Below are 23,665 nucleotides of genomic sequence, written 5' to 3' on the forward strand. Positions count from 1 at the left end.
TTCATTTGTTATGTCTCCAAATATTTGTCTAATCATATTTGTTGTGTCAATAGGACATTGCCCCACAATACTCTGGTGTCCTGCATCAGCATGATAAGTTTGCTTCTGTCTCTCTGCAAAACAATATCGTATCTTCCTGTGAGCTAGAGTCGTTAGATAAAATTTTCTAGAAGCTGAGCACATCAGTAATCCATTTATAGATTATTTCCACCAACTCTAACCACTAAATAATCAGAAAACACCAAAAACAAACATAGAATATTGAGTGAGTAGTAGCAGCGTCAATTTTAAAATCAGAAAACTCTTGGCCTGCTATATGCATGTGATAGAGTCAAAGGCTGTCGCAAAGATTAACAACGACAGCATAAAATCTAGCAAAGAAAAGATCAGATTACCAATGTAGAAAAGAAAAATAAACCAGGAAAATGCCATCTGGCGTATCACCTGCTTAATAATTTTGCTGCCTAGGAGATATATAATAATGTTCACTACCTTCTGGCCTCAAAGAGAGTTGAACGCATCACTGTTTAAGAGATGCTTTAAACAGAAATAAAAATAAATAAATCTCTTCTTCTCACTGTAATAGTGTAAAATCAGATGCACCATGAAGGCTGATTCTTTTCACTAGCAGTGATTGTGAGTTCATATCTTATTGTTGCACATGGTTTTCTAAAGCAAAATGATAGCTTTGAGGCTTTAGCTATCTTAAATTAGATGTTTGACAGATCATCATATTTAACATTTGGACCAAGTTTCAGTTATCATTGTCTCTTTCATTTGCTGGGTATTACTCAGTCAGACCAAGCAGGTGCTGAATCAGTCTCATCCAACTACATCAGGAAATTACTTGGTGTCTATGATTTCATAAAGGGTTAGCAGATAATGAAGTCAACTATGCGTTTGGTTTGGACAGAGATCACCAACCCTGCAGATGAAGAAAACACAAAGTCCTCTGATCATCCGCCCTGGTCATATCAGAAGACTGAACACCAACTCCGGTGATCGCTCAACACAAGAAGAGGACCGTCACAAGTCCAATAATCCAGCCTTGAGTTACATCACAAGTGCTGCAAAGAAGGTAGGTGGAGTTTTTTCTGTTATTTTCTTTGGACGCAAAAAAGCTGATCCCGCGTCCAGTCGAGATCAAGTGCAGCCAGACGCATGGCATTATCGAGCTGGACAGAGTCCTAGTAAGTTAATGAGTTTGCATCAGTCTTGATCTTAATTTGAATTGTAAGTTTGGCCTTTTCTTATCAGAGATTGAGGAGTAATATTATTCAATCGTTTTTATGTTGTTTTTTTGTATGCAGATTTCGCGGGTAATTCTGGAGCTCGTGATAGTAGGAGGTCATCAAGATCAAGGCGTTCCAGTTATGATGCATACCCAGAGGTTGATCCTGCAAAGTTGAGAGATAGCTTAGCGTTTAAAGAAATCTATAACGCAACAGGAAATTTCTCCCTAGATAACAAAATTGGTGAAGGGGGATTTGGGACTGTGTATAAAGGGAGACTTAAGGATGGACGTGTTGTTGCTGTAAAGCGTGCAAAAAGCGTAAGATGTGCTATCAAGTTGGGAGTTGAAGTGTTTTTGTTGCTCCCTCTCTTTCTCAATAGACTTCCTTGTAAACAGGAAACTTATGATCAACGCCTGTCAGCAGAGTTCAAGAACGAGATCCTAGCTTTATCAAAGATCGAGCACCTTAGCTTGGTAAGATTTTACGGGTGTCTTGAGCATGGAGACGAGCGCCTTATTATCGTTGAATACGTCAGCAACGGGACCCTCCGAGAACACTTGGATGGTAGGTCATCGAACTCTTTCATTAGGCAGCTCAACGATGTTACAGTATATATCATCTATCTTGTTTCATTTTAAAGACAACAAAGTCTGTTGCAACGAGTATCCAATTGTGTATAAGATGACCAAATCTGGATGCAGGAACTCGTTCAAACGAGCTTCAAATCGGAGAGCGATTGGATATTGCAATTGATATAGCTCATGGCATTACCTATCTTCACACATATACAGGTAAATGGAGTATCATATCATGTATGAAGAGTACGGCTTATACTCAATTTCTGTCCCTTTTTCATGCGCGTATATTCTCGTGTTACAGATCCTCCCATCATCCATAGAGACATCAAAGCATCGAACATACTCATCACAGAAAAACTGAGAGCCAAAGTGGCTGATTTTGGGTTTGCGCGGTTAGCTGCAGAAAACCCTGTGGCCACTCACATTTCTACGCAAATCAAAGGAACTGCTGGCTACTTGGATCCTGAGTACCTAAGGACATACCAGCTTACTGAAAAGAGTGATGTCTACTCATTCGGTGTATTGCTCGTTGAAATGATGACGGGCAGGCAACCTATAGAGTCGAAGAGAGGCCTGGACGAGAGACTTACCATAAAATGGGTGAGTATATAATAGCATGATTTCTGGGGTAGTATAAAACAACAATTAACAATTGGAAAGATCTTAGAATTGTTTCCTATGCAGGCACTTAGGAGACTAAGAAATGGAGAGGTCGTTGTGGCTATGGATCCAAGGCTACGAAGGAGCACTCCATCCATCCACGCAGTCGAAAGGGTCCTCAAACTCGCCCGCCACTGCCTGGCACCATCAAGACTATCAAGACCTTCAATGAGACAGTGTGCTGAAAAATTATGGGATATTCGACGAGAACTCAGAGAAAATGCGGCTGCTAGAGCTATTTCCTCTCCCTTTCACTCTGCCAAGCAGAATGTGTTTGGGAGTGAAAACAGCGAGACCTTGATGTTTGTTTCTGCATAAACAGTTTATTCGCATAAATATATATCTACTTGCTTTCACTTTATCAGATTGTATCATTGAAAATGTGAGACTCGTATCAGATGTATATATCATTTACCATGAAAGCTCGGGTTCTTGATTTTGGAGAAGGTTTGTAATCTTGTAATGACTGCTTTCGGTTCAATTATTCGAGTTAGGTCCGATATTATCCGAAATTAATTTTTTTAATAGAGAGACTAAGACTCACTCAGGGTCCTGTTCCAAGACTAAGTATTGGACATTCACTCGTACAAAATATTAGTATTAGCCTGATTTGATTAAAGGTGTTGGAAAGATCATTTTAGGTGTCCAAGTATATTGGGAAAAGAAAGGGTGGAGTTCTCAAGAATATTGGAAAGAGTCACTTTAGAGTTTCAAGGAATATAACATTAATAGTGTTATAGTTCCAATTGTTTAGTTACTAGGTATATTACTTCTCTAGTCCTATAAATATGGATGTACTATGTATCAACAAAACAATTCAAAATCAATCAAAATATAGCCTTCAAGAGTTCTTGAGTTTTATTTTCTGTATTTTACTTTTCAACATGGTATCATAGCAGGTTCGATCAAAGGATCGTTCACTGTCTCTATATATAAAAAAATGTACTACCTCCACCAAATATATTTTGAGAACTCGGAGTAGGAGCTGAAGAAACTGGGTAAGGTTGTTGTGCAAGGTTCTGAAACTCAAGTAACTTGGAGTTGAGCAAATTCCCCTCTCTCCCTCAACAATGGACGCCCGATGGAACGGTGTCATCCATCTGCAACCAAGAGAAAAATTCAAATCTTCAAATAAGATGCATAGACCACCAAGGAAAAGTCCGAGAATGGCAGCCAACCACAGCAGAGGAGGAGAGAAAGGAGGCATTGTGGTGAAGGAGGTGGAGCCAGTAGCAAGGCCAAAAAGGCTGCTAGAGAAGCATTGATCGGCGCAAGAAGCCGACGACAGAGGAACGGAGCAAAATTTCCATAGAGTTCAGCGATTACTCGCTGATTTGGAAGTGGCAGCGAGCCCTAGATCCGGAGATAAAATCTGAATTCACGGTTTGTCTGGCCGAGGGGGAGAGGAAGAATGCGACCGGACAACTCCTCTCCAAATATATGGTAGTCGTGAAGGCCAAAAATGATCGATGATGAAAGCTACAAAGGCGCAGCCCACACACTGATGGAGCATCGATAGTATGATGCAAAAGGATCGATGATGGAATGGCCAATAGAAGCTACCTAAAACAGACAACAATGAAGAATTATCCGACAAAGGAGGAGAGCACAATCCCAGCCGGATAATTCATCGAGATGACAACGAGCAGCGGCTAAGTCCAGAGAAGATAGCTTGGATTAGAAATAGCCTAGATACAGAGGAAGCCAACGAGAAGGCGAGGGATCTGTATAAGCACTCTTGGAAGAAGGCTGAGAAAAGACAGCACAAAAGAACATCCGTCCGTCAATGACGGAGGAACAAAGAAGAAGAAAGGGCGACAGAAGAAGCTCCGAGAAAGCAAACTTGGAGTCTATCTTGGAGTCATGGTGGCCAAGTTGAAGACGAAGGGCTGGCCGAAGTTTACACATATACCTATGAGTCGGCGGAGGAGCCGCCACAGACGGAGAAGAAGGCTTCAGAGGAGCAGTCATGGAAGAGATCGAGTTTCCATCCCCAAAAGAGAAGTCAAGCTGCTGCGAAAGTCCTCAGAGTTTGAGAAACTTGCCATCCATGAATTATCCGGCTGAGGAGGAGAGGAACTAAACAGCCGAACAATGCCGTCATGGATGGAGGGAAAAGGCTCTAAGGGAGCAGCCCGCTGAAGAGATCGATAGGCCAAAGATGGGTGCCTTGAAGGATTCCAAGAAGATGGCAATAGAGAATGAAACTAAACTGATCGCCATGAAAGAGCCGCCGTCAGAAACTTTCCGGAGACAGCTTGTGTCGGTTCAAAGAAGAATCTGTAACAGGGGAAGAGCTCTGGAAACAGTAATCGAGAAGAGAACCAATGATATATGGTTGATAGTCAACTGGTTGGAGAAGAGAAGCTTGGAGCAATGATCATAGAATTTGTGTTCACATGGAAAAGATGAGAGATTGCTGGGAAGAAGTGGCCAGACATGCCCGGTTGGAGAAGGCCGAGCAAGGAAATGGCAGCATGCTCGCCACCTCTCCTCGATTACGAAGAATATTCTGATGGAGCAGCCATTGCCAAACGATTCATCTTCGAATAAGGAGATAATCGCGCAGGGGAAGAGGCGGAGCAGCCAATGTCTGCGCGGCGAGTGGAAGAGAGATAGCATCACCGCACAGCCGCTGTGAAGGCCATGGTGGGAATGAAAACCGGAGAAGAAGGATGAGTAATTTGGGCCTAAGTGTTATTGGGCTCAAGAAGAAGGGAAAAAAATGAAAAGAATGGGCTCATTGTTTGAGCTGGAATGGGTTGAGAATGATCCTCCCAAATGATGCTTTGGGTTGCAAATTAAATTAAGTCCAAAGACTTGTTAACTCCTCGACATGAGTCTAAAATGTCTAATTGAACTCCTCGACAGGAGTAAAAAACTGTCAGTCAGAAAAAAGAATGAAGGGGCTCCTGGATATGAGCTAAAACTGTCTAAAATGGCTCTTGGATACGAGCTAAAACTATCTAAGATGACTCCTGGATACAAGCAAAAAAAATAAAATAAAAACTGTCTAAGATGACTCCTTGACACGAGTTAAAACTGCCAACCAAAAATTGAAGAGCTCTATGACAAGAGTTAAAACTGTCAACAGAAAATTGAAGAAGCTCCTTGAAATGAGTTTAAACTTTCAATGATGAAGAGCTCCTTGATAAGAGCCTAAATTTTCAATGATGAAGAGCTCCTTGATAAGAGTCTAAACTTTCAATGAAGAAAAATGAAGAAGCTCCTTGAAACGAGTCTAAACTTTCAATGAAAAAAAAACCAACTCTTTGATATGAGTATAAACTATCAATGAAGAATTGAAGAAGCTCTATGATACAAGCATAAACTATCAATGATGAATTGAAGAAACTCGATGATACGAGTATAAACTGTCAATGAAAATTGAAGAACTCCTGAATACGAGTATAAACTATTTATCAAAGTGAAGATCTTGCAAGTTAAATTTTGAAAAAACTCGATACTTAACTTGAGGGAGAGTGTTGGAAAGATCACTTTAGGTGTCCCAAGTATATTGGGAAAAGAAAGTGTGGAGTTCTCAAGAATATTGGAAAGAGTCACTTTAGAGTTTCAAGGAATATAACATTAATAGTGTTATAGTTCCAATTGTTTAGACACACATATTTTATTTTTCGATACATGCCCGAAAATTTGGACACACATATTTTTAAAAAGTCGCCACAAATTCAACAAAATAAATGGTTTAGAGCGTACAAGCGCGCTAAGCTTTAGGTACTACTTATAGATGTTTCACAAATACAACTACTACTATTTCATTGTCTTCTCCTTCTGTATTCGGCCATTCCTATCTCTGATATTTATTGCCACAATCTCACTCTCCATCAGTCGCTCATGACCACATAACAACAGCTACCATCACACACTTTTTTTCCTTTTTTGTCACTTTCTCTCCCTAAAATATCTCGCTCATATCATTCTCTTATTCCACTCGTTAAATAGCTCGAATTTGTTTCCTCCAGCTTCAGCTTCAATTGCATCATCGCGTTAGTTGTATCACTTTCCTTCCAGATTTGGAGCGAGCATCTGGTAATGAGCTTGCTTTTTTCTTTCTTCCTTTTATGCTATTTGATGTTTTTACATCGTCGTCTTCAGCTAGATCACCTATTTTTTAGGCATTTACTTCAATTGTATCGCAATATGCTGTTTCTACAGTGTGTCAGTTGAATTTGTGTTGTCTAGCGCAAGCGAGTTGGAAAATATTGCTAGTATTTGATACGAGTCTTATACTATTATTATTTAGTTTAGATATATTAGGGATTTACATATCTTTTTCTATATCTTTGTTTTCTTGTTCATTAAGTCAGTAGTATTATAAATACGAGTTATTGTTATCACTTTAGGAATTCAATCAATATATGAAACTATCGTTATTTTGGCTCAATTGAGTAGCAAACAAGAAACATCTCCTAAGATTGCCGACGAGGCTGATCTCGCGCTCAACCGCCCCTTTTTGCCGTCCAAGTCACGACCCAACGTTGGGCGCTCGACAACGACGACATCTCGTTTCTTGATTTTGTGTGGAAATCGACGTTAAGGATTTAGGTCCTTAACAACTGGTGCTTTCATTGAGAGTTGACCCTCCCACCATCTCGAACCGAAGCTACACCGCTGCCCGACGGAAAACATTCCGCGCACAGCAACTGCTTTGGTTGTCGAGTCCCGCCTGTCCGCCTAGCTCTAGCCGCAGGACAACACTACTTCTGCAACGCCCGACGGGAAGGATTCCCGCGTGCCGCGTCGAAGTCAAACGATCATCAACCACCACAGCCACGCCTCAGTCCGTCAACATGTCATACGACAACGCCGGCTATCGCCGTCGTCAATACGACTTCCCTCGGGCCACACAGCCATTCCGTCCCTACCAGCCGGCCCAACCTCGTCGTGTAACCAGTTGGGACCCTCCGAGCAGCCGGGTGGAAGTACTCCGTCCGCCGTCGTGGCCTGATCCAGAATCACCCTACGTCTCACGCCACTTGGATCCACCTGATCGTCGCCCACGGCCGAGATACCAGCCCATCGGGTACCGCGATCGCGCGCAAGACCCTTGGCCCCGACACCGCGGTGGCTACATCGAGAGGGGTGGCCACCTATCTGATCGCGGAGATCATCAGACCCAATTAGGGTTTGATCGCTACCCGACAACCGCAACGCTGCGGCACCGCCCAACGTGCTGGGACCCACCGGCGCAACAGCAGGACCGCGGCTACCTGACCGTTGACCGTCCCCGACGCTCAGAGACGTGCTGGGACCGACCTCGCCCTCGGGAGAAGGTGAGAGCGCGAGTCCAGCCCGCCTCCCACCAGCCCCGCTACTCCACCGAAAAGCCAACGCGGGACCTGTACAGTCAGCCCGCACGTGTGACCAGTCAAACTCTGGAGCAGCCACGCCTGCCGCTAATACGAGTCTCTCAGGCGGAAAAGTCAGAACGGTCCAGGTTGGGTCTCTGCTGGCATTGTCCCGAGAAATGGGTGATGGGACATGTGTGTAAACAACGCATTCTCTGTTATGCGGATGATGGAGAGGAGTTTGAGGAGAACATTCAAGATGAGAATTTAGCCGAAGAGAAAACTGATAATACTCCCACGATAGTATTCGGTGATGATGTTCCCCATGACATTACCGATGTTCACAATGATGGCGCTCCTCTTGATGTTCAAAACAACGAGTCCCCTGGAGAGTTCATCAAGAACAAAGGGATTGTCATGAACGACAATAAGTCACCGCAAGTGCTCGTTGGGGTATATGATGAGAAGATTGGTGAAAAGGAGGAGACATTTGCTAGAAGATAAAGAGGAGGATGGTTCTATTGGTGATTACACTGTTTTCCACGAAAGTGCTTGTGTCTATAAGGATTTGAATGTTGGTGATGTTACAAGTCTGAATCAACGATCAACATCGCTCGACGCCGATCCAAGGTTGATTCCTCTGCGAAATAACACGTCGTGTTTGAGCATTCATGACTGTGTGGCAGAACTTTCCATTTTAGCGTTGAATTTGGACGACCACATTAGTCTACCTTTGTTGATTTTTTATGGAGGTGAAGAAGGGAGACGTTCAGCTGTTCGATGTGTGTTTGATCCAGGAGGAGTTGCCACGCCGAAGCTTCTGATTTCAACTCTCGTCTTTGGTTCGTGGTTCCCACCTTGAGGACAAGGTGGATTTTAACCGTGGGGGAGTTGATACGAGTCTTATACTATTATTATTTAGTTTAGATATATTAGGGATTTGCATATCTTTTTCTATATCTTTGTTTTCTTGTTCATTAAGTCAGTAGTATTATAAATAACTCTTCACTTTAGGAATTCAATCAATATATGAAACTATCGTTATTTTGGCTCAATTGAGTAGCAAACAAGAAACATCTCCTAAGGTTGCCGACGAGGCTGATCTCGCGCTTAACCGCCCCTTTTTGCCGTCCAAGTCACGACCCAACGTTGGGCGCTCGACAACGACGACATCTCGTTTCTTGATTTTGTGTGGAAATCGACGTTAAGGATTTAGGCTCTTAACAGTATCACTGACTTGTAATGTTATCTGAAATTTTTGTTGTTTATTTGTGATAGCGAATTGATTTCATGAAAATCAAGTGAAATACCTTTAGTGATGCACTTGTATAATGCAACATCCGCTTGTTCAATCTATTCATTGCTAGCAACTGTTTTGCAGGTCATCTTTAGAAGCTAGTGAGAACTAGCAGCCTAGCAGGCATGGCTGATGCGGTTAAGGCGAACGGTAGTACGACTGATAGGATTACAATTTTGGAGAAGATTCCACCGGTTGCGAATCCTCTGGCCAAAGATCCAGCTGCAATTGCGTCTAATATCAACTATCATGCTCACTATAGCCCTCACTTTTCCCCCTATAAGTTTGAGCCGGAGCAAGCATTTTATGCAACGGCAGAAAGTGTTCGTGATCAACTGATCAAGGTAGTAATTCAATTTTGAGTGGTCGTTCCAGGATTTCATCGTTATTTCATGGCATTCAGGACATAAATTCTGTTGTATAGAATAGTATGAGCTTTATCATGTAGTTTCATGTACCTGAGAGGGGTTCTTCATACCATAACTTCAGTTGATATCCTAGGAATCGCTTGAATTCATATTTAATGCATATTTGTATTCTAGAATATGGTTTCATATGCTGTGTTACATTTCAGTATAAACTGATTCTGTTGTTTCTGAACAATATCACAGCAATGGAATGACACATATTGTCATTATCACAAAGTCAATCCTAAGCAGACATACTATCTATCCATGGAATATCTCCAAGGTCGTGCTCTGACCAATGCAGTCGGGAACCTAGATGTGCAAGATGCGTATGCTGATGCTTTGAAGCAACTCGGTTATGCACTCGAGGAAATAACTGAGCAGGTAATTTGATAAAAGTACTCATTTGCATGAAAAAGATCTTGTGCCAATACGGCCATTTAGCAAGATTTTCAGAATAGTAACCTGGTATAGTGGTGTGCTCTTTTTACTTGGTTCAACTAAATTTGGATTATTATGCAATTGGCAGCATAGAGGCAGAGTGTTGGGTTTTGTTTTGTTGATTGTAGCTTTGTAAGCTCTTGGATAGTCTTTTGACCCTTGCATTCCAATATATGTTGAAGCTGGTTTCAATTGAATGTAATAGGAAAAAGATGCTGCACTTGGTAATGGTGGTATTGGGAGACTTGCTTCTTGTTTTCTTGACTCAATGGCTACTTTGAGCTTACCTGCATGGGGATATGGCCTGAGGTACAGATATGGTCTATTCAAGCAACTCATGACCAAAACAGGCCAAGAGGAAATCGCTGAAGATTGGTTGGAGGTCTGCTGGCACCTTAATCTACTGCAAACATTTTTCATTCTACATTAGCTCATATTCTCTCGGATAATAGTAGAGTTTCATTTCCTGGTTAACTAATGCAGAAGTTCAGTCCTTGGGAAATTCCTAGACATGATGTAGTCTTCCCTATAAGATTTTTTGGTCAAGTTGAGGTCAATCCTAATGGATCGTAAGTGCAACTGTCAAATGCTTCTTTATTTTACCATTATAGAATTAGTTTGTGGATACAATGATCCTTTGTTTCTTGATTTTCTTCACAAATACGTATCATGTTTGTTTCTGAAAACATTTTAGACGAAAATGGATCGGTGGAGAGGTCATACAAGCAGTTGCATATGATGTACCAATTCCTGGCTACAAAACAAAGAACACTAACAGCCTTCGCCTCTGGGAAGCCAAAGCTAGGGCTGAGGACTTCAATTTATTTGAGTTCAATGATGGAAAATATGAATCTGCTGCATTGCTTCATTCAAGGGCTCAGCAGGCAAAAAGCAGTTCATCTTTTTAACATATAAAATTAAGCCCCTCTGAATGCTAATGCAATATACGTGTACACTCAGATTTGTGCTGTTCTGTATCCTGGAGATGCTACTGAAGATGGCAAACTTTTACGATTGGAGCAGCAGTATTTCCTGTGTAGTGCATCACTCCAGGTTTGGTGGCATCTTTAGTTGCCTTACATTATTTCATTGCATTTACTCATTTTATCTTCATTCAGTTTACTTCAAAAAAGTTTGACTACCAAGTATGCTAGCATGTTTGGCATTTCAAATCCAAATAGCATGCAACTAGAGCGAAATGTTTATAATGTCTGGACTAGCTAATTTTTTCCATACTATGAAATTCATAGTTAAAACTTCAATTTTTCTTCACAATGCCATTGAGTGAGCGATCTAACCTGTTCTATATGCAAAGATTCAAAGATCTTTGTGTCCATTATCTGTTACCACATTGTGTTCAGATCTTTTTGATCACAAAGTTTTCTAGATGTTGTTGAGCAGACACTACCTTATTGTAAAGAGTGCCTTACATTCTAGAACAGTAGAGATAAATGCCCTTGAAAATATTTTATGGATTATTTTCACCAAGAAAAGTTCTTTCAATTAATAATGGTATCAATCATTCAGGACATCATTACTAGATTTAAGGAGAGATTAGACGGAAAAGATAAGATCATGTGGTCTGAGTTCCCTTCTAAGGTTGCAGTACAACTGAATGACACACATCCGACTCTTTCAATACCGGAGCTGATGCGTCTTTTGATGGATGATGAAGGCCTTGGATGGGATGAAGCTTGGGATATAACCAACAGGTGCTTCTTGCCTGGTGAATCATATTGTTGTATGCTAATTTCAAGATCTGTGTTATTTCCTTCCGAAGTGGTCACGTGACTTGTAGATATAACACTGTGTATTCTGCCAGGACAATAGCTTATACAAACCATACAGTCCTGCCTGAGGCTCTGGAGAAATGGTCACAAACGGTCATGTGGAAGCTTCTTCCCCGCCACATGGAAATCATTGAAGAAATTGATAAGAGGGTGATTTATAATCTATACCTAATCCTTTTGTAATCATGCATCAACTTAACTTTTAGGTATTGTTTGCCCTTCCGGTTTCAGTTTATCAAAATGATACAGTCAACCAAACCTGAGCTTGAGGGAAAAATTTCTGATCTGCTTATTTTGGATAACAACCCACAAAAACCAGTTGTGCGAATGGCAAACTTGTGCGTAGTGTCGGCTCACACGGTAAGAGTTTGACTCTGCTGCTCTTTCATGTATAAAGCAGGATATAGTTTGGAAAAGCTGCATATTCCTAGTTACTTGAGTTCATTTTCTTTCATACTATTGTGGCCTTGTATTTCCTAGTATTTAAGAAGATAACCGTTCTGCTAAGCAATATAGACAATCTCAACTAAAATGGGTTAGTTGGATGTAACAAACTGCTTTCTTTTAAATTGTAACTAAGGTAACTCTGTGCTGGTTTTTGTTCATTCTACCTCTTTTTTGCATGTATATGTATATACATTTATTGAAAAGGACCTGTATTATTTCAACAGCATTCTCAGGTAGATTATAATATGACATGCCACACACCAAAATTCATTCTCAGACAACTTAATTATTGGTGGCGCACTGAAATACTACAAGACTGCATAAGATTCGTGATTATGTTAAATCATCAATGTGCAACGCTTTTCAGTTATAACTTCTAAGTTGATGATTTTATTGTTCATATAATCATATGTATCATCCTGCTTAAAAGATGCTCAGATTTCTTTACATTTTTATCTTGAGCATATAATAGTTAGAAAATGAGTCTTTGTCCTGCCTGTTCTTGCAGGTGAACGGAGTTGCTCAGCTTCATAGTGACATCTTGAAGGCTGAGTTGTTCTCTGATTATGTCAAAGTATGGCGTACCAAATTTCAGAACAAGACCAATGGTATAACTCCCCGCCGATGGCTCAAATTTTGCAACCCCGAGCTTAGTAGTATTATCACCAAATGGTTAAAAACTGATCAATGGGTTAATAATCTTGACCTATTGGTGAATCTGCGGCAAGTATGTATTCTGACATGGCCATTCAGTTATCATATTTTAGATGCTGTCTTTCTTGTTGGATTGACATTGCATTAACTGTTTTTTCCCAAAGTTTGCGGACAGTTCAGTACTCCAAGCCGAGTGGGAATCAGCTAAATTGGCAAGCAAACAACGGTTGGCACATTATGTGCTTCAGGTTACTGGCGTTAGCATTGACCCCAACTCACTTTTTGATATTCAAATCAAACGGATCCATGAGTACAAAAGGCAGCTGATGAACATTTTGGGCGCTGTTTATAGGTACAAGAAATTGAAGGTGAGGCAAACTTTTCCTACTCTGGAAACTGTTCTTTGATACCAACTTATGAATTATTCGATCCCAGTAGCATTTTTTTCCATTGATAGTAGGCGGACTTGGTCATTCTCACCTGTTCTCACCTATACATTCTTCAGTGAGCTCATTCTAGTTTGCAACTATTTACTTTTCTCTTTGCCTACTGATCTATCATTAAGATTGTACATAAGCTTTAAATAAGTTTTGTTTATGCAGGAGATGAGCCCAGAAGAACGTAAAAAGACAACACCTCGTACCATCATGATTGGAGGAAAAGCTTTCGCCACATATACAAACGCTAAAAGAATTGTTAAGCTTGTAAGTGATGTTGGGGCTGTTGTGAACACTGATCCAGAAGTCAATAGCTTTTTAAAGGTATCCACTCTCTATATCTCTAATACCTCTTAAAACTGAGGTAAACGTGATGGCTTCTTATCTAGTCCATTCCAGTTTACGTCCAAATCTCTTCTATGCAGAGTATCTCATTTAGTTGAACTAATCACAAAATGGTCCTCTGGAGTAATTCAAGCAATATCGAACATGCCTGTGTTAATATTTCCACTGACTGCTTGTTATATGAATTGCATTTCTTTCACATTTTTTGCGATCTTATCAAAATTTTCCATTATTTCAGGTCATTTTTGTGCCCAATTACAATGTCTCTGTAGCTGAGGTGCTTATTCCGGGAAGTGAACTATCACAGCATATAAGTACAGCTGGTATGGAGGCGAGTGGCACAAGTAACATGAAATTTGCTCTCAATGGATGCCTCATTATCGGAACCCTAGATGGAGCTAATGTTGAAATCAGAGAAGAAATTGGTCAAGAAAATTTCTTTCTTTTTGGCGCAACAGCTGACGAAGTTCCTCGGTTGCGTAAAGAAAGAGAGCAAGGACTGGTAAATGTTCATGTCAACTGTATTAAAGCTTATATGCGCTATCCAGTTTATGAAATGCAACTCTACCTAGCTAGGCTAAGCTCCTACATTTATCCTACAAAGACAATGCCGCACAAACTGATGCTGGATTAATTATTTTCATTTTAGCTTCCTTCATCTAAAGGATTACTAGTACGCATGTGCGAATTGCGAAATAAGAAATGAACCGACTACAAAAAAGTTCCTTTAAATGGTTTCAAGTATGGAAATAGATACAGAAATGATGTTTCTTTACTCTTATTGTGTAGTTTAAGCCAGATCCACGATTTGAAGAGGCCAAACAGTTCATAAAATCTGGAGCATTTGGAAGCTACGACTATAATCCACTCCTCGACTCGCTTGAGGGGAACTCTGGCTTTGGCCGTGGTGATTATTTTCTTGTTGGTTATGATTTCCCCAGCTACATGGACGCCCAGGCAAGGGTGGATGAAGCTTACAAGTAAGTTGTTGAACATCTTGCAAGTTATAGAAGTATTATTCTACAATCTACAAACCTACTTCTCATTTAATTGAACTATATCATGGTTAGATTGTAAAGGCAGTTGGGAATTGTTTATATATTGTCTTCCTTGTGTGCATACTATACAATGCGTTATACTATAAAAAAAATTGTTCTAAGGGAGTGATGGTTTTGAGTTCCTTGATCTATATTCTCTCAAAACTGCTGATTCACATTACTCCATGTTATGTTTCTCATCTTTTTCGAACTACTGTTTCGCATCTTTCCTTTCTGCCACCCTCATTCTGACATAGTATCCCAGGTGCTCGAGTATATGTTTGTTACCCCTGCCATAGCTTAGGTTTCTTGGACTTGGTTATGTTATGTCATAAGAAATTCAATAAGCCTAGCTCGCTCTAATTTTCACAATTTTGTCTTTCAGGGACAGGAAGAAATGGACAAAGATGTCGATACTCAGCACTGCAGGAAGCGGAAAGTTTAGCAGTGACAGGACCATTGGCCAGTATGCAAAGGAAATATGGAAGATAGACGAGTGCCGCTTGCCTTAATTAAGCTCAGACATGGGTGCTGTAATTACCAGCTTGCAAGAAAGTTGATAAAAATAAAAAAAAAGTCCCCAAGGTCATTATTATTTGGTTTCTTTCAAAGTCTTATGTTGTTCTTCCCTGGTGCCTTTGGTATAATAATGTCAGATGTTTAATAAGTGATTCATTTCACGTTATGTGGTGAAATTGAAAAGCTTGCTCCGTCTGTTACTCTCTCAGTAGAAAGATTAAAATGTTGCAAGGGAAAAAAGCAGAGCCAAAGCCAATGTAATGTCACAACTATAATTAGGATAACGCAACAGATAAGAAGCTACATGTAAAATCACAATTATTAGAATATCTCACATTAACAAGCTCCAGAAAAATAACATAGTACTAGACAACATAGCTCCAGAAAAATAACATACAACATAGGCACATCCTAATCCAATCATCAGTCTAAATAAGGAACTAACGCCTAGGACTAACAGATTTGGACGCAGATGGGGAGGACGAAGATGCACTAGCACTCCTAGAATGGCTTCTCGACGTTCGCGAAGGTGCACGTTTGCGTGGTGACTGACTCCTCTTCAAGCACTTCATCAAACTTGGAGACACGTCCCTCGTTGGAGTTGGGGACACACTTCTAGAGTAGCTCCTAGAGGTAAGGCTGCGCGAGTAACTCCTCTTGCTAGACCGGCGATACCTAGGCGAAATGCTCCGGTATCGGCTCCTTCTATAGTATCGATCCTCAGGAGAGTAATCTCTGTAGCGCCTTCTGTAATATGGGCTGTCAGGCGAGTAGTCCCTATAGTAAGGGGAGTAGGAACGGTCACGCCTGCTTACAGGAGATCTGCTATAAGATGGAGAACGGGAACGGGAACGGGTATACGATGACCTCCTGGGCCTGTAATACAATGGAGAGTTCGACCTCCCAATTGAGTAAGATCTGCGGTGTTGGCGGTAATAGGGAGAGTATGATCTGCGACGTCTACGGTAGCAGGGAGAGTATGATCTGCTGCGGCTCCTATCCCTTTCAGACGAATAGCAAGGTGAACGGCTTCTAGAATAAGGCGAGTAGCTAGGAGAACGCCGACGCTCTAGATTAACAGAAAAACAAATTCTTAGTAATTCCATTTCTACATACATATCAACACTTAAACAATGACCCATCATCTCAATTCTCACCATGAACTGTTGTTTTAAGCCCAAGATACCTTCCTGGAGTAGGTGTCCGTCCCCTCCGTCGTCTAGCCTGAAACAGACATAACTAATCATCAGTTTCTGTCAATATCCAAAAACCACTCTGTGTACCAAGACATAGTTAACAAAATGATACTACTATAAAGCAAACTTGATGCACTATGTTAAATAGGGAGAAATGCAGGGCATACAACCCTCTGAATTTGCTGATGCATTTGATTTGATTTGTTAGTTTTGATGAAGAGCTGCTACACACAGCTACCCTGTTGCCAAAGAAACTTCAATAATCCAATACAACAGTGAGAGCGTCTGCTACAGCTAGAATAAGACAGCATACACATAGCAAATCCACAAATTGCTAGCTGCCAAAAAATTCTACCTTCTCCACAGATATAACCCTGCCTTCAAGGACAGACCGGTCCAAGTATTTGATGCAGCGTTCGGCCTCCTTCAAAGAAGACATAGTCACAAAACCAAAACCACGCGATTCCCTCGTCCGCGGATCAACAACAAGGTGGACGTCTTCAACCTAAATACCAATAATTACAGCATTCAGCATTAACAGATTATTACACAAATAACCAACATATTTCAAAAGGACTCGTCAAAAACACAAATATATCCAACTTTATACCTTCCCTTCAGTTGAGAAATGCTTCTCCAGGTCTCTCTTTGTCACACGTGCCGAAAGTCCGGTGACATACAGATTATTTCCTGGATTCTCAGCATCACGGGAATCATAGCTCCTGCAAATGAATTTCAATCAGATCAGAACCAATTAAGCCTCTCTAATGAGAAACCGCGAAGAAATTTAAGCAGAGAAACAGCTGCGGTGAGGTACAAAATTACCTTGACCTACTCCTTGATGGAATTGGAGACCTCGAGAAAGACCTGCTGTAGCGCTTGTTGTAAGGAGAAGGGGATCTGTAACTATATCGAGATGAACAAAAAATGATTAGAACAAAAAAATCGAAAATTGCAATTTATCACAAATTCAGAATGTAGCGCACACCTTGATCTCCTCGAGTATGACATCTGCATTCACAAACATGAAATAGAGATCATCAGATAATTGAATGTCGAAGACGAAGCATTTCCCAATTAATCTAAAAGACACAAAACAGAAGGTAGATTTTTGCAATTATACAAGGAACACCGAATTATTTAGTGTAAAGTAATGGCCAAATTTCGATATGTTACCAAATTAGAAAGCATAGCGTATAACAGATATAGAAAAGGAAACTCAGAATGAAGGAGAGATAAATCCGTCGAGAAACAAAATCAAATAAAATCAAAAATAGGAAAACAAATTTGCAGATAATTTAGGTACTAATACTACTAAAATTTTTAATTCCTTTTAAAATAAATAAATCGAACGAACGAAAACAACTGAGAAATACATAATGGAGAAATGTAACTGACCTTGATGATCGACGGCGTGAAGATCAGACGGCGAATTTTCTCTCCTCTCCTCTCCTCTCTTCTCTCCTCAATCTGTAGATGTCTCTGGAAGATGGGATAACCTCCTATATATAGTAAGTAGCTCAAAAGAAGTTTCTAGATATGCTGAGTTGTACTCTAAATTTTATTTTCTAAATCGATTTAATTTAGCAAAATGAATTGGGCCCATTTTTCAATCAACCCATCATACTATAAGAACAAAATATAATAAAGTAAAGTGCAAGGTGTTTTAGCTAAGAACATCCACGTCCATGCTTTTGACAAAGAGCATGAAAAAGCATGGAAGTGGACCCGTATCTATATTTATTAATTTTTTACTCTCTGATATTCCCCAAAAGCATAATACATGCTCAATAGCCTCACTATTTCATTATTTAATTTAAATACTTTAATTACTAAAAACATTTCTACAATATAAAAATACATTAAAAATACTCGAACTAGTATTACAAATTTAAAAAAATAAAATTACATACTTAAATCCTAAAAAATAAAAATTACATACTTAAAATCTTAAAAAATAAAAATTACATACTTAAAATATCTTTGTGGAAGACTATTCTATCCTCAATATTTTTTGGAGACCTCGTATTATTGCATAATGTGCATCAAGTTGCTCGGGAGACATGTGAGACGTATTGACCATATTGAGTTGAGCCAAAAGGGCCCACAACGAGTTGGTGGGTGGTTGAAGTGGCAAAAAGGGAGCAGGAGCGAGAGCGACAGCGGCGCGACGGCGGTTGGCCGTCGCCTGTTTCCTTCCTTACAGCCGGCGTTGGGAACTACTCGGGCCGGCATCGGGGCTACCTAAGTTAGTTGCGGCAAGCTGGCTAGCCACCTCTTCCGAGCCAGCGTCGGATAACGACCTCGACCGTTTGTTGGAGGAGCTGGAGAAGGATGATAAGCCCCCCCCCCCAATAGTTCGGATGCATATGCATGCATACGCACCTCCTGTCAAGCGGTGAGGTACTTAAATGATTTGTAATAAGAAGATTGGTAGGTCGTCATGGCGGCACTGATGATGTCGAGCTCGCTCTTGTCGCTCCCCGTCGAATCCTGTTCCTGGAGGTAAATCCACTGGAACTTTTGGATTTCTTCGTTGGCTTTGAAGATGGCATTGCGCACCATACTCTCCTTGCGCTCGATGGTTCTCTCCGGTCGGATGGCATTGTATCGGCGAGAGACGCGGAACCAAAACCTATCCCCGATTTGGTTCGTGCCAATCTTCGAAGATTTCCAAATAGGCTTTGAATAACATATCCATCTCCCTCGGAGTGTACGGGGTGCGGACGTTGTTGGGGTTTGGTGCCCCTTACACAGCGGAAGACTTGTACATAACAAATAAATCAGATAAGGATTTATTTGACCGATTATGCGATTAATCAATTCACATGTTAAACATATAATTGCATGCTAGAATGTAAATAATTCATGCTTAAAGAAAGTAAATCCTAAACATGAATACTACGGTTTAGAGTTACCGATTTGATTCTCCAAAGAATCGTCGATTGCTTGCGCCTTCTCCACGATGATCTTCAATACTAGACCACAGATCTTCTGACTGGTTCCCGAACTGTATCTCGATATCAGGATGAGCTGATCTTATCAAAATACTAGGACTCGAATAAAGAAGACATAAATCCCTCACAGATGAGAGCTGAAAAACCTACGGAGGAGAATTAAAAAAAATCATCCTCTTCTGTAGAGAGAGAGGGACGAAATTTATGTAGAGAAATTAATGAATAATTTTGTCTCTTTTATTATCCTATTTATATTAAGTTACATATTGAGCTCAGTTAGTGATCTATGGAAGGTTTTGGATATGGCTTCCCCCAATTAGCTTTTTACTAATTAAATTGAACCCACAATTTAATATAAGTTTATATTGGAATATTACGACTAGCCACTACAGAGGTAATATTGCACTACCCATCCAAATCCGAAATTATAAGTAATCCGGGCTTCCTCGTTTAAATGATTATTTTCCACGCTTAAGATAGAAATGTTATTAATTAATTATTGTATGCTATAGACTTAATTAACTAACATCTTTTTAATTTCAAGAGTGGACTTAGAAAGAAACACTTATTTATTATTCATGGAATAATTAAATTCCAACTTACCAGTTTCCGAATAATAAAACCTTGTTCGAGCTCCTCTTGAGGACATTATCAAACTAGACTCACCAGGCGCGTGATTCAACATATTAGCAATCCTAGCACCGCTAGATATTAATTACCACTACCCAATATATCAGGATTATTGGGTTGCGAAGAACCCGCACCATTTGATAAGTCAAAGTAATGCATAATCAATAACGTATGCTTAATGCTAACGTATGTTGATCAAGAAATAGTTGTTTATTAAGACCTAGTCTTCCAGTAGATAGCATGAAGACATGTCTCGCTGTTAGATCCGTTCAGTGCTATACCACACCAATGTCATCTTATTTCAGTAAGACTTAGAAATAATCAGACTGACATTGCAACCTTTCGCGATGGTATCCAAAGCCTATCTAGGTCGTGAAAATCTTCTTTCTCTTTTGCAAAGCATTGCATAAAACCGACCGTGTTACCTTAAAGTGGACGTCGCTCACAACCGGTCTACTAAGCAAAAGGCTTAGACTTTGTTTACTTATTATGCATTTAAATGTTTATAAAACATCTTATAAATGCACAAGCAAACACAATGTAATAATAATAGTGATTCTATTCGTGCTAAACTGCTCGAATAATACTGAATCGTGTTTAGGGCTGGGAAAATATACTGAAATACCGAAATACCGCACTTACCGTACCAAAAAAATACCAAAAATACCGAATTTTTGGTATACCGCACTTTTCGGTACGGTATCATACCGTACCGACATTTTTAGGTACGGTAAAGGTATGCATTTTGTATATACCGCGATATACCGCTTTATACCGCAATTGTGGTATAAAGCGGTATACCGCAAATACGGTATATACAGCAGATATACCATAAATTCATATTTATTATTTATAAAATTTATTATTATATAATTTTATTAAACATAATTGGAGGAATTCTTACAACCCTAGAATCATTATCTCCGCCACCACCACCATTTCTACTCTTCTGAATCTGATCCAATCCTACATTGATTCTCTTCCCTTTCTCTCGCCTGCGTCGCCACCGCCTCGCCTGCGTCTTCTTGTCGGTCTACATCTCCACGGTACAGTCTCTTTTCCAGTCTCATACTCTCACTCTCAGTGACCCCAGTCTCCCCAATCTGCCTATTTCAGAATCACCAAATACTTCAACAAATGATGATGGTTCTAATCGAAAACGACCAATAGAAGTAGAAGGTGCAGCAGACAAACCTCCTCTACCTCCTACAAAAAGAAGCAGAAGTCCATATTGGGAGCATTGCAAAAAAGAGACAAAGGATACGAGTAGCGACAAGATACAAATATGGGTATGTAATTACTGCAAAACTGAAATACTAGCTATACGTGGGAGTACTAGTGGCTTGAAAAATCATTTAGTCAACAGGTGCAAGTTAAGTCCATTGTTTGATGTGAGTAGTGAGAAAGGTCAAACGGTGTTGACGAAAGAGACAATGCAACAAGGAAGTCGCATCGTTCCTCACTCTTTTAGTCAGAAAGGGTGTGAACTGAAGATGGCTCAATATGTGATCAAAGATGAAGTGTGTTTTCGAGCTGTTGAGAAGCCTGGATTTGTTGCTCTTGTGAATGAGTTTGAACCGAGATTTCAAATGCCCAATCGAAACAAAGTGGCAGGTATGGTTTATACGTTGTTTTTAGATGAGAAGAAAAAAAATTCAAAATATTCTTAATGGACAAAGAGTCAGTATTACTACTGACACATGGGCATCTGTGCAGAATATAAATTATATGGTTGTCATAGCACATTTTTTGGATAATGATTGGAAGTTGCATAAGAGAATAATCAACTTCACTAAAATCACAAGCCATGTAGGGGAGGAAATTGGAAAGTTGATTGAGATTTGTTTGAGGGAATGGGGAATAGAAAATTTGTTTTCAATCGTAGTTGATAATGCATCTTCTAATGATACTGTGATTGAATACTTGAAAGGAGAATGAGAATTGATAAAACTTTAATGTTCGATGGGAAGTATTTGCATTTAAGATGTGTTTGCCATATACTTAACTTGATTGTTAAAGATGGTTTGAAAGAGCTCAAATCTTCAATTAAGCCTATAAGGAATGCAGTTTTGTTTCTTCATTCTTCACCTGGAAGATTGAACAAATTTAGGGAGTTTGCTATACTAACTAAGCTTTCTAGTACATCAATAGTGCCCATGGATGTGAAAACTAGGTGAAATTCTACCTATAAAATGCTTGATATTGCATTAAAGTATAGAATTGTGTTTGAGAGAATGGTTGAAGAATGTGTTCCTTTCATAAAATACTTTCGTGAGAATGATGAAAAGGGTAGGGCAAAGATGCTTCCAAGTGCAGAAGATTAGGATAATGCAAAAGCTTTTGTACACTTTCTCAAAAATTTCTATGATCTGACTTTACAGTTAAGTGCTTCAAAAACTCATACATCCCATTTGATTTCACTTTCGAAGTTTGCTTTACAAATTGAGATTGAGAAAAAGTGTACTGATTTGGATTTGACTCTCTCAAAGGTTGCAAAAGCAATGAAACTGAAATTTGACAAATATTGGGGGATTGGAGTACAGTGAATCCACTGATTTTATTGCTAATGTGTTGGATCCGAGGATCAAACTGCAAATGCTTAAAGTTAGTGTAAAAAAACTGAAAGTCGGGAGCTTAAGAAATGTTGATCAAGTTCAACATGTTCAACACTTGTGTGATCGATTTAAAGATGACTTGGTAAGTTTGTGGGCAGAGTACAAGGGAGTAAATGATACCGTGTTGAATCAGACGCCACTTCTAGAATGCGAGAATGTTGGAGATAACAGTAACAACAGTGATTTTCATCTTTTTGATGAATTGTACGATGGGGTGCAGGAGGAAATTGAACAAGACCAACTGAATCAAATATCAAATGAAGTGGATAAGTACCTAGCTGATGAGATGGAGAAGAGGTCTAATCCTAATTTTGATCTTTTGGATTGGTGGAAATTAAATGCATCTAGGTATCCAATCCTTTCACTAATTGCGAAGGATATCTTTGCAATTTCAAGCTCAACGGTCGCAAGTGAGTCGGCTTTTAGCTTAGGTAAAAGGGTTGTGGATCCTTTTAGAACGTGTTTGAGTCCAAAAATGGTGGAGGCATTGGTGTGCACTAATGATTGGCTTAGAGCTTAAAATTTCAGCTTATATAAGGATCCTACTGATGATGACCTTGAATTTTATAGAGAAATTGAATAAATTGAAAAGAGTATGTTGTTTTACTCTTTAATATAAATTATTATATTTATATCCTTATGGATGTTAATTATTCTTTTGTGGTTCTTTTGTAGATCCACACATGAGCCAAGATGTTTTTAAAGCAATACCTCCTACTTGAGCTAATCCTTTACACTTATGGTTTGCCAAGGTATGTCATGGCAAAAATTTATTTCTATATTAATCTGTATCTAACCAATACCATGGCTAATGTTTCCCCTTCTTTGATCACTATGCTGTTGAAGATGGAGAAGATGAAGGTGGAGAAGGAGAAGAAGTTGATGAGGCCGGGGTTTGAGGGCAGGAAGAAGGGCTTTATTACTAAGGAGTGATGAATTTAGAGTTCCTTTCTGGGAACTGTGTTGATTGTGTTTGATTACTTGTGGATTGTGTTTGATTATTGATAAGTCGTATTCTAGGCATTGGTTATTGGTCAGTATAATGTGCATAATTGGAATATATTCTGCAAAATAGTTGCTAAAGTGTGCAGGGAAGTGTTCTAGCCAGTAC

At 39.8% G+C, this 23,665-nt stretch overlaps 3 protein-coding genes across 7 annotated transcripts; 2 read left to right on the forward strand and 1 right to left on the reverse strand.

The window, feature by feature from the left end:
- Nucleotides 1-524: 524 nt before the first annotated feature.
- Nucleotides 525-2,998, forward strand: LOC121790057 (calmodulin-binding receptor-like cytoplasmic kinase 1). The gene is made up of 6 exons (XM_042188351.1): nt 525-1,190; nt 1,311-1,552; nt 1,631-1,799; nt 1,937-2,026; nt 2,115-2,413; nt 2,498-2,998. The coding sequence occupies exons 1-6, from the start codon at nt 932-934 to the stop codon at nt 2,789-2,791; spliced, it is 1,353 nt and encodes a 450-aa protein (XP_042044285.1). The 5' UTR covers nt 525-931; the 3' UTR covers nt 2,792-2,998.
- Nucleotides 2,999-6,264: 3,266 nt separating this feature from the next.
- Nucleotides 6,265-15,351, forward strand: LOC121790056 (alpha-glucan phosphorylase, H isozyme-like). Its single transcript, XM_042188350.1, has 16 exons — nt 6,265-6,523; nt 9,164-9,423; nt 9,691-9,870; nt 10,133-10,309; nt 10,411-10,496; nt 10,622-10,811; nt 10,888-10,980; nt 11,455-11,639; nt 11,750-11,867; nt 11,949-12,077; nt 12,673-12,891; nt 12,983-13,186; nt 13,421-13,579; nt 13,839-14,102; nt 14,390-14,580; nt 15,023-15,351. Exons 2-16 carry the CDS (start codon nt 9,205-9,207, stop codon nt 15,147-15,149), a joined length of 2,541 nt encoding a protein of 846 aa, XP_042044284.1. The 5' UTR covers nt 6,265-6,523; nt 9,164-9,204; the 3' UTR covers nt 15,150-15,351.
- A 112-nt stretch (nt 15,352-15,463) lies between these two features.
- Nucleotides 15,464-17,853, reverse strand: LOC121790058 (serine/arginine-rich splicing factor SR45a-like). Of its 5 annotated transcripts, none has more exons than XR_006048189.1 (8): nt 17,751-17,853; nt 17,341-17,363; nt 17,178-17,258; nt 16,963-17,074; nt 16,708-16,857; nt 16,523-16,591; nt 16,314-16,380; nt 16,148-16,225 (listed from the first exon to the last, which is right to left on the reverse strand). XR_006048189.1 is itself a non-coding variant. In XM_042188352.1 (7 exons), exons 2-7 carry the CDS (start codon nt 17,361-17,363, stop codon nt 15,597-15,599), a joined length of 1,062 nt encoding a protein of 353 aa, XP_042044286.1. In that variant the 5' UTR covers nt 17,751-17,852; the 3' UTR covers nt 15,464-15,596. The 5 variants fall into 5 exon arrangements, 1 of the variants encoding a protein (XP_042044286.1); XR_006048187.1 differs by having other exon boundaries at nt 16,523-16,606; XM_042188352.1 differs by lacking the exon at nt 16,523-16,591 and having other exon boundaries at nt 15,464-16,225; nt 17,751-17,852.
- Nucleotides 17,854-23,665: the final 5,812 nt, after the last annotated feature.

The sequence above is a fragment of the Salvia splendens genome, unplaced genomic scaffold, assembly GCF_004379255.2.
Source record: "Salvia splendens isolate huo1 unplaced genomic scaffold, SspV2 ctg398, whole genome shotgun sequence".
Classification (NCBI taxonomy): Eukaryota; Viridiplantae; Streptophyta; class Magnoliopsida; order Lamiales; family Lamiaceae; genus Salvia; species Salvia splendens.

Excerpts from the sequence above, each read along its gene's own strand:
- LOC121790057 (XM_042188351.1), top strand. The coding sequence starts at position 932 with ATGAAGAAAACACAAAGTCCTCTGATCATCCGCCCTGGTCATATCAGA. Across the intron at positions 1,553-1,630 it reads CTGTAAAGCGTGCAAAAAGC|GAAACTTATGATCAACGCCT; the intron begins GTAAGATGTGCT and ends CCTTGTAAACAG. Across the intron at positions 2,414-2,497 it reads AGAGACTTACCATAAAATGG|GCACTTAGGAGACTAAGAAA; the intron begins GTGAGTATATAA and ends TTTCCTATGCAG.
- LOC121790056 (XM_042188350.1), top strand. The coding sequence starts at position 9,205 with ATGGCTGATGCGGTTAAGGCGAACGGTAGTACGACTGATAGGATTACA. Across the intron at positions 10,497-10,621 it reads GAGGTCAATCCTAATGGATC|ACGAAAATGGATCGGTGGAG; the intron begins GTAAGTGCAACT and ends AAAACATTTTAG. Across the intron at positions 10,812-10,887 it reads TTCATTCAAGGGCTCAGCAG|ATTTGTGCTGTTCTGTATCC; the intron begins GCAAAAAGCAGT and ends GTGTACACTCAG.
- LOC121790058 (XM_042188352.1), bottom strand. The coding sequence starts at position 17,363 with ATGTCATACTCGAGGAGATCAAG. Across the intron at positions 17,259-17,340 it reads TCATACTCGAGGAGATCAAG|TTACAGATCCCCTTCTCCTT; the intron begins GTGTGCGCTACA and ends ATCTCGATATAG. Across the intron at positions 17,075-17,177 it reads CCATCAAGGAGTAGGTCAAG|GAGCTATGATTCCCGTGATG; the intron begins GTAATTTTGTAC and ends ATTCATTTGCAG.